Genomic DNA, 9,929 nt, shown 5'->3' with positions numbered 1-9,929 from the left:
AGTGTGAAATGAGGATGTTTAATGAACTTGTTCCCCAGCCCCTGTCAATAACAGCGCCATTCTCTTGTTACAAGGTTAAACATTGGTGTTTGTGAGCCAGCGGCGTGCACATGCATGACAGGTGGGACAGTAGACGGAGGAGAGACAGCAGCCACAGAACACAGAGTGGAGCCTCTGTGCTGCCACACTGCTGACAGAAATCCTAGTAAAAGGGAAAAACTGGAATCCAAAGAGCTTGTAGAAGCGCTCCGCGACACAAAAAGAGAGTGGGTGAGGAGGAGAAACAGAGTTGAGACAGTTGGATGAGGAGGAAGTGGCAGGGGTTAGTGTATGGGTGTGGCCGGGCAACAGCTTCCTCGCCGTTTTTTTTTTTGTTTTTTTTCAAGAGTGACAGATGAAGACAGCCTGCGTGGATGAGGAGGCTTTTGGATGCGACCCGGAACACAAATGACTCACAAGATGGACTCTAAGGTAAGCATGATAGTCCGGATGAAGGACTGCAGATTAAAAGGCTCAGGGCTGCTTGAGGGAAGCGAACTGAAAGGAAATGATGAAGGACGAGAGACAAATGGATGAGCAGGGAGATGGAGAGTGAATGAGAGTGCTATTTGTGACAAACAGGTAGATGGGTCAGGGTAGCAAAAGGGAAAGACGCCTGTACAGCCCAGAGGAAACAGGCCTCATCCTGACATATGCTCTGGAGTGAGATGAAGATTGGCATGACCTGCTAATCTGAGCTGTCAAAGCTCATGACATCCACAGACGCTCACCCGTCACTCTGCTCCCAGCCTGGAGGATGAGCTGCCACCAGGAAGAGTCAAAGATCAAGATTCATTTTCTGCTGGGAGGTGTATTTCCTGGCCAAGACTTCCATCTGTCACCCTACCTGCTTTTGTTGTACCTGTGTTTCTCCTTAAAGCTCACAAAAGGTTGGACATAATGTTCAGTCTTGTATAGATTTTTTTTTAAAGCTACAGGCAATATGTTGAGGGGGTAGTGCAAGATCGGAAAAAAATATATAATACAACAACAATTTTTAATTGGTGACAGCTTTCAAACATCATTTACACTGCTACCCAGTCAAACAGGGAAATGCAGGGTATGTAGGAGGACTGAACAGACAAAATGTGGCCTCAATCACTCATGTTTGACAGATTGAAACAGATTTCTCGTGTTTGAGTTTCAAAGTAAGGATCTGTTTTGTGTCATACTGTGAGTAGCATGAAGGATGCCGCCACGTGCTAAATGAGGAAGGAGACGCAGCCATGTGTTGCAAAGCCTCGATGAGCACATCTTCCTGTTGGTGGAAATGTTCTATCCAGAGAGCTCAAGAGTTATTGCCTCCCTCATTTTTAGGAAACCTCATAACACGGCTCTTCCGTCTCTCGTGCCACCAGTAGACTCATTATATGTGCATCACAATCGATTTTGATATAATAGGATAAATATTTGGCAGCTACAAAAGAATACTGTTGCTTTCTCAACTACAAATGTTGTTTGAACAATGATTATTTTTTTATATTTTTAGATCTCTATGGCCACACTAGTATTGTTCCTGCTCATCACGCTTAAAGGTGAGTTCTGAAATTTCAAACTATGGAATTGTTTGACAGTTTAAAGCAGAAGTGGTGGGTAATATGAAAAAACCTTTTTAACTTTAAAAATTAAAAATACAAACTAATTGATGTTAATAAAAGGCATCTTTTATAGATTCATCCACAACCTGCAGTCCTTGGAGTTTGCATGTTCTCAATGTGCTTGCGTAGGTTTTCTCCACAGCACTCTGGCTTCCTCCTACAGTCCAGAAATATGCATTGTAGGTCAATTGGAGAAATTGTTCCTAGCTGTGAATGTGAGTGTTTGTGGTAATATTTCTGTGGCCCTGTGATGGACTGCACAACAGTGGTTGGGATAGGCTCCAGCATCCCATGACCCCAAAGGGGATTAAGGATGTTTGAAAAATGAATGTGTACAGTCCTACTTACATACTTCTCGCCAGTAATCAGCAAGATAAACAGGCACCTTTTAAATTAAGTTCTCAGTCTACTTTTCATATAGTTTTTAAGTCATTGCTTGACTTTAGTTAGCATCACTAAAAGCTAAATTAGTTAAATATGTTTAAAATATCTATTTTGATGGATACATTGTTTTCTTGTAGCGTCCAATTCAAGCCATATAGTTTCAACAAGCACTTCTTTAAAAATCCTTTTTTTGGTTAGTTTGCACGTATACAAATGTTTAAAAGAGTATTTTATTTAATTTTTTATGAACAAAGAAGTAAGTAGATGATGTTACATTTAAATGAGAATTTTAGTTATAAAATATGTCCACAAACTTACAAAAAAGAGTCAAAACAAACAAAATAAACTTTGAAATCATAATTATAAACGGTGTTTAATTTTTTTGGATTTACTTTTGTTTTTCTAACAGAAGTGGGACATTCTGGATAGGCAGGTCAGGGATTCAGGGTCAGTCTGTGAACAAATTCTTAGACAAGACATATCTATGGAGAAAATTGATGCTTTATTAGAATAGTTCAATGTAAACAATGAAGCACTATATGGGTAGTTTATAGTTTACAGTACTTCAAAAAGGGTGTAACAATTAATCAATAAATTGATTTATGTTCCTCCAATCCAGCCAGATTGATCTGTCTCAGGCAAGTTGTTCATCAAATCAACCATTACATTATAAAATTGTTGCAAAATAAAATAAATCAATTATTATCAATATCTGAAAACACCATTTGGATTGAGGTTGTTGTTCACCTTTTGGCGTTTTCCTTCAGGCGTCACTAATAATAACTTCTCAAGCATTATCAATAAACAGTAAGAAGTCACACATTTAGTGTAAAACAATAAAATTAGTCAAGTGACCAAAAAAGCTGCAACTGTGGACCAAATCTCCAAACTTAACAGTTACACAATAAATCTCAAACACCAAAAACTCAAGAAATAGCTACAAACAAATCCTTTGACTCCATGATTGTGTTCATCGACGAGCATTTATTAAAGCAGGCAGAATTGTAGCTTTCACCCTGCAGTGGAGCTTTTTCGTGGAGCTTTAGGATTAATTGGAAGGTGGTGAGTGAGTAAACAGACAAGGGGCCTTCTGTCCCCGAGTCTCACTCAACAATCTGGCTCTGTTGTACTCTGAGGTTGCCTCACAGCCGCGCTCACAGGAATAACACTGTGACATAGCCGCTGCATCTGCATGACCAGACACATTCTGCAGTCTGGCTTCAGCCAGAAATGACAGCGTTGTTGGAAAAACTATCACATGAAACACAACCGTGTTTTCATCCTGCTGTGAAAGAAGTCTGCTTCTATTTGGCAGCTACATTTTGTTTGCGTATATTATTTAAAGCGTAACGTGTTCTATTGCAGTGTCATGGGCTCAAACCAACGTTTCAGTAACTCAAACTACACCTGTGCACAACATTACTGCTTCCCCTACCACACTTCCCACAGGTAAAACTCTTCAGAAGTTCATTTTCTATAGCTAAGTTTGTATTTCATGCTAAAAGGTAATTTGCATATCATTTGTTCTTTCTTTGTAATCAGAAGGAAGCGGCGTGACCAGAGAAGCAAACTCCACCCAGGAAGCTACGCTTGCCGAACAAACCACAAACCAACAAACTCTCACCAGCAACTCAGTCAAGAACGCCACTTTAGGAACAAGCCCTAAAGGTAGTGTGGTGTGACATTTGTGCAATACACAGCACCAACGTCATTTCATTTGAAGATTTAGCTGTTACTAAGAAAAATGCAAAGCCACAAGCAACAGCCATGTCAACACTGGGTGATTACACACACGCTCAGCTTCCACATAGCTAAAAACCTCACTTTTCACAATATTATTATTATATCCACATGCCTGACAGCTTTTGTTTCCCATCAGAAGACAGAAATAAGTTGGTTTTTACACCATAAAAATATAAAAATATTAGTCAAAATTTCACAAATTTATGCTTAAGCTAAAGAAAATGTGCTAAAAGGGTGTTAAAATGAACAAGATTTATAACTAAAATGCCTATTAAAAAAAATCATTATATATTTTAATTTAAAAGGAAAATCATTTTTTTTTCCAAAAAAATCAAAAGTAACTAATGATTATATCTGTTTTCCTTTGACTAGCAACATCGACTCCATCTCCAACAACCACCACCCGGGGTGTTCCTCGTCCTACCTATGGTAACCTATTAGATTTTCCTCCTCTGAATTTACCTCAAATGCCCACTTTCATCTTGTTTTTTTAGAGTTTATCACATGAATCCCTGACAGCATCACACTTCCCAATCTCCCAAATAAAAGCCACGGCAGAGTGGCAAAACAGAGCGCCTCACTTCCTTTTGTGGCAACAGATTAATCTTTGATTGATCCTTATGCTAAAGGAGATAAGATATTTGTGTCCTGATGTGATGTGCGGGTTTACTATAGATAGAGTTCTGATACGGCATCAGCAGCATGTCAGCAGAGCGAGTAGATCTATCATTCCATCGCTGACAGCTTTTCCCCTGTGTGCCTCTTTTTCTTTTTCTTTTTTTTTTTGCTGTTGATGCTTCTTCAGTTCAACAGTCAAACTTAAATCCATATTTTCTTTTACTTTATATAGATCCAAAGTGGGACAACGATTTTAAGTATGGTAAGAAATGAATTTCATTGCTTTAAAAAACATATTTGAGTCTTTTAATTTGAAATCCAAGACCGTTTTTGTTTTTATTTCCAGATTACGAGTCCCTGCGATGCGCCGGGCTGATTATTGCTGCAGTACTTTTCGTAATGGGAATTTTAACTATTAGCTGTAAGTGTGTGAACATTAAGTGTTTTTTATTTTCTATAACTCGTAATGAACTTCAGTCTTTTCTTTTGTCTGATAGGTGGAAAAATGTGTCGGCTCCCCAAGTGTCGCAAGAGGTCATCAAAGTCAGTATCCACAACCGTTTCTGAGCAAATGTTCATTTCAGAAAGCAACGTTTTGTTGTTTTTGAGTGGAAAATATGACAAAAACAGACAACAGCATCCGCCTTTCATTAGATATATGCAGGAAGAGGTGGAGATAAGGTGAGGAGGTGGCGCAAAAATGTTTCCTGTGGAAAATATGACAAAAAATGAGAAGGAGTACATCAGGAATGACAATGGAATGCCCAGAGCAGTGACAGCACACTTAAAAATAGGGGGAGTTTCACAATGGTGGAAAACACAAACTTCCTCTCTGGACTTACACAAGATGTTCATTTAGCTTGTGCTTATGTTTGGATAAATCAAGACAATGACAGCCGTGATGTTTGATGATAATAATACAGTCCATTATGCATTAAAGAGAAGTCATGTTTCTCCCTTCTAATTGGCAAACTGCTGTTGAATGATTTCAGTAATTTCGGTTACAAGCTGCTGGGTGATCTATGGCCAACAGTCAGGCGCTCATGACACGTTCCACAGAGTGAAGACTGAGATCTTCTAATGATCCATCAATCAAAAGAACTGACGTTAAGCTCTTTGGGGGAGAGAAAACCGTTAAGCAACCTCAGATTTTTAAAATTTTGTGCATATTTTTTTATTTTACAGGTCATATCGTGTTGTCCAAGGATAAGAAGATGAGTGACAGTTGGAGAAAAGAAGAAGAAAACAACACCTGGCTGTATGAGCTTGGATGTGGACAGACAGATTGACATGTTTCCTGCTAAAAAGTCATGGGAAAAACAGTCAAACTGTTCACAAGAGCAGAAAAGAAAAAAAAGAGGTTGAATCATCGCAATTTTCTTCTGGATTGTAAAACTGCTCTGAAGACTAAGCTATCAGAAGAAATAATGGGAAGTTGATTCATATTTTATTCACATAGTCAGCCATGAAGCAAGGATGATTCAAATGACCTTTGTATCTTGCTTTTGGCAGTGTTTCACATAAGATTATCATTAAAGGTTACGAGATATAACCTCCCATCATCTCATTTCTGACTATTTCCTCTGGGGGTTTTTGTCACTTTGCTTTGGCAGGATATTAAAAAAAAAGTGGTTTCTTCCTGCACACTCAAGAACAGATGTTTAATAATAGTGCTTATGATTCTTAGTGGTTCTTTACCGCTGAGTGACGCCCTAGATTTAAACAGCATCCATCTGCACATCATCTTTTACAGCTTTGTCTCACTGAAAAACACAAAATAAAAATAAAAAACCAAGACAAACACTTTAAAAGATATTTAATGAGAAAATAAACCATCCAGATTTCAGCAGTGCTACACAATATGAAGCATTTTTTTTTTAAGTCTTACAGCTTTTTTTTTTTTTTAAAAAGTGACTGCAGCTGTGCAAACAGAGTCATCACGTTATACCGTCACTTAACTGCAACCCGTTTGTTATGAGACATCAACACTATGGAGATTATTTTACCACCAAAACATCTGTCAGGGCGTATACAAAAAGAAAAAAAAGAACTAAAAAATTTGAATAAAAAAGTGCATGAATGAGCAAACTTTATTTTCTTTGCTCCAATAAAACAACCAACAAATATTTTTGGATAATAAACTCCAACCCACATAGGCGATCAAACTTTAACCTAAATGCTTTATTTAAAAAAAAGAATAATTAGATACATTTCTACTCGATAGATACACAATGCCTTTAACCCTGACAGAAAAGGGAAATAAAAGTTGTTAGAGGCATATACAATAACCTCGGTTGCTACAACAGAAAGAGTAGTGTCTTCAAATTACACAATAGATTATAGAAATGTTTTATATTCGCATTATTTATTTATTTATTTTTTTAAATCAAATTTTTATCCTTGAAATACTGACACATACTGAAGGCTTTTTGAGAAGGGAAATAAGGCCATAATATCACGCTAAGGCACAATGCTCAGATATACACTGAATATATGCATCAACAATAAATATTTATTTTGCAATAATCGGGGAGTGAACTAAAACTTAAGTTCCATCACTTTTTTTGTGCGGAAATGAAAGTTTTTGTCACGCAACAGTAAAAAAAAAAAAGAAGAAAAATAAGAAAATATCAACAATGTCGTGTTCCATGTGAGTGAAACAAAACACTGTTGGTGTTTGGTTAATCATTGCAAAGTAAATTCAAACCGGTTTTATTACCCCCCTTCTCTCTCTCCTGCACACTACATTTCCTTCTTTTAAAGCTGGAACTTATTGACCCAAGTCTGAACTGAACTGAGAAAACAGTTTACACAGTCAACTGACAGGATTTCAAAATGAAAGAGTTGAAACTAAAAACCGGTCACATTGGTCATTTATGCAGAACTGCAGAGAAGTGTTTTCAAAGGTCATGCTTTACAGAAGCGGGGAACGTGGGATTTTTTTTGCTTTTTTTGTTGTTGTTATTTTTTAAAAAGGTACAAGAATGGAGGACGTGTGACAAGCGAACAGGAGGGGAAAGCGAGCACTGAGCCGGCTTATTATGGATTAGTGTGGTTAGTCTGTTTGTGCCACATGGATACTAACACAGTGTCTGTTCATAACCAGTTGGAATCATTTTCTCTTAAGAAAAAAAATAAAATAAAAAAATAAATTGAGAGCTGAATGATCTACTTTGTTGAACATTAAGATGAGACACATTTTGCAGTCTTTGATTTGAACTGGAAATCCCGGCTAAACTCTATGTAGACTGAGTCCAAGTGGCATGAAAAACAACAAAAAAAAAAAGAAGTGGCACCACAAAGAAGACGCATTTTTCCAGTGCTGAGTGAACTTGAAGGCTGTGTGGGAGTGAGCAGGGATCGAAACAGTGTCAAACAGGTTGTCGTGCAAAGAAGTTAAACCGTCCTGAGTCAGAGAAGCAGATGACACAGCCTGATGCATTGCTTCTCCCACAGTGATGGAGGACTGCAGGTGGGTCAGGAAACTAGATGGGCATTTTGTGGTTCTGCTCCGTGGGCACGGTGTAAATCCTAGGAAGAAAAAGGGGGCAGCTGTGTTTAGATTGTTGTAGGAGAAACAAAGAAAAGATGTGCATCATGGAGTAGTATCCCCCTGACGCTAAGAATTGACAGGTGTTTGCGCCACCTGAAAAAGCACCTCAAGCCCAGATGGGGCTTAAAAACCGGGCGGAGAACAGTTGATCCAACAAGGCAAAGGTTGCTGTGTCATTAAGCCTCTTTTCAACAGAGCAATCACTCAGCAACAAACCTGCACAAGCTGACTGCCACCCCAGGAGGCAACTAATAATCCTGCAGAGGAATTTAACCCTTACGGATCCAGTCAGGTGTCTTTCCTGCTTTTGTAGCTCTGCAATTGAAGATCTCTATTTGCCAAATTGATCCCTCTGACCAAAATCCAAAATTGTGCTTTTTTTTTTTTACTTCTAAAACTTCCACAACAAAGAGTCGTATAACTCTGTAAAGCTCCCTTTGCAGAAAACTGCAGCCGTGTGCAGAAGTGAGGAGTTTTGTATAACTGGTTTAGGCTGTTCCCCAGTCAGACAGCCTTTGGCTGACAGTTGTCAAGATCCCAAGTTTCTGTTTACAGGCTTGTTTTTATTTCTTGGAAGAGCCTTGACTTGTGACACAGTGTATGAGGTAAGCTTTGAGCAGGTTGAGTCCTGTCCTCTTTGGTGGTACAGAGCTGGTGACACTGTCTGAAAGCCATTGTTTGATGGATAAGCAGGGAGTGTTCACAGGACTCTTCTCGTAATATTAATTGTTGTACAAGTTTAAACTGGCTCTGATGGGTGGATGCTGGTGGTGCTCTCACTCTTGTTTTCTCTGGTTTGATATGTTTTTCTAAAGAGTGCAAAATGGAACGCCAGCAGAAACACAGTTACCAACCGGACTAGTTCTGTCGCTAAGAAGCTGACCTAAAGTAAAATAGACATGTGTAGGGAAGCAAAAAAAAGAGAACCTACCCCTGCTCCCGATTCTGCATTCGCCTTCTCACACACGTAACAGCTAAAACGACAAAAAAAAAATAAGGGTTGATAAAAATCTTGACAGAACATTTCAAAAATGCATGTCGGGCAACACGAGGCAACATTTTCATCAAATACACAAATGTAAAACTTCTGATTTCCTGACATTATACCAAAGGAAACCAAAAACTTACCGACTATGACTATGGTTAGAACCAACACCGCCACCGCAACAACGATAGCAATCACCAGAACCTGACCTAAAAAAAACAAAACAAACAGGGGCAAAATGGTTAAAGTAAGAATAAATCTAAGGCTAAAGAATTCTACGAGAAATAATTTATAGATTTATACTTTAGAGCGTGAAAGCTGTCTCACCTTCATTCGAGTTTTCTGAACCTGGGGACTTATCTACAACTTTGCCCAATGGAATACCTGAGAAAACAACAAAGACATTTAGATTGATTTGATTCAAATTTTCCTTTCTTGCAATAATACATTCATAGTTTAATTAAGGTTTTTTTCACCTATTTTACATCTTAAAAGAAAAATTTAAGTTCAGCTATGATTCCCTGTCAGAAAGTTGAGGTTCTCACAGTCGGCTGGCTGCAGCTCAACCGTCTTAACAAATCAGTTATTCCATCAAACGTCCATCAGAGCGAAGATGAGGAGTGACAGAGAGGTGTGGAGCGAGAATGAAAATGCCAATGTTGATTAGATGACAAACAGGATGGTGGAGATGTCAACGCGCTCATTGGCCTTTCAGCAGAATCCACAGGGCTTCTCTGGAGAGCTAATTGATTCCATTCAGGCCTTAATGACTGAAGGGAGGTAGAGGCCAACAGGGGCAGCATCGCTCCCCACAACCCACTGGACAGGAACACCCTCCGAACAATGCTACCTCACTGACAGTAATTAGGGGCCATGACCTTCACATACTCTGCTTTGTGTGAATGGAGGAGAAAACAGCAGGCGTAATCTTGTGATCTCGTCTGCTGCTTAGTTACAAACTTACTTGTCATTGGAACTGCATCATAGTCATCATCATCACCATACTCCG

The 9,929-nt window shown here is 38.8% G+C and overlaps 2 protein-coding genes across 2 annotated transcripts in view; one reads left to right on the top strand and one right to left on the bottom strand.

The window, feature by feature from the left end:
* Nucleotides 1-8,929, top strand: fxyd5 (FXYD domain containing ion transport regulator 5). Its single transcript, XM_024267624.2, has 9 exons — nucleotides 1-471; nucleotides 1,529-1,574; nucleotides 3,387-3,470; nucleotides 3,564-3,689; nucleotides 4,137-4,193; nucleotides 4,615-4,644; nucleotides 4,729-4,803; nucleotides 4,880-4,925; nucleotides 5,568-8,929. The coding sequence occupies exons 1-9, from the start codon at nucleotides 430-432 to the stop codon at nucleotides 5,590-5,592; spliced, it is 531 nt and encodes a 176-aa protein (XP_024123392.1). The 5' UTR covers nucleotides 1-429; the 3' UTR covers nucleotides 5,593-8,929.
* The window catches only part of si:dkey-262k9.2, a 10,252-nt gene continuing 6,574 nt past the window's right edge, over nucleotides 6,252-9,929 (bottom strand). Inside the window, exons 5-9 of the mRNA XM_036215927.1 lie at nucleotides 9,885-9,929; nucleotides 9,248-9,304; nucleotides 9,064-9,129; nucleotides 8,867-8,909; nucleotides 6,252-7,913 (exon numbers count right to left, since the gene is read on the bottom strand). Of these exons, the coding sequence (XP_036071820.1) occupies nucleotides 7,868-7,913; nucleotides 8,867-8,909; nucleotides 9,064-9,129; nucleotides 9,248-9,304; nucleotides 9,885-9,929 (257 nt within the window). The 3' untranslated portion in view covers nucleotides 6,252-7,867. The remainder of the gene's footprint in view (nucleotides 7,914-8,866; nucleotides 8,910-9,063; nucleotides 9,130-9,247; nucleotides 9,305-9,884) is intronic.

The sequence above is a fragment of the Oryzias melastigma genome, linkage group LG16 (assembly GCF_002922805.2).
Source record: "Oryzias melastigma strain HK-1 linkage group LG16, ASM292280v2, whole genome shotgun sequence".
NCBI classification, from domain to species: domain Eukaryota; kingdom Metazoa; phylum Chordata; class Actinopteri; order Beloniformes; family Adrianichthyidae; genus Oryzias; species Oryzias melastigma.
Note: the sequence above shows the minus strand (reverse complement) of the source record. Positions and strands in the feature narration are given on the sequence as shown.

Coding starts and splice junctions, on each gene's coding strand:
- fxyd5 (XM_024267624.2), top strand. CDS start 430: ATGCGACCCGGAACACAAATGACTCACAAGATGGACTCTAAG. Junction 1,575..3,386: donor CCTGCTCATCACGCTTAAAG/GTGAGTTCTGAA, acceptor GTTCTATTGCAG/TGTCATGGGCTCAAACCAAC. Junction 4,194..4,614: donor TGTTCCTCGTCCTACCTATG/GTAACCTATTAG, acceptor TACTTTATATAG/ATCCAAAGTGGGACAACGAT.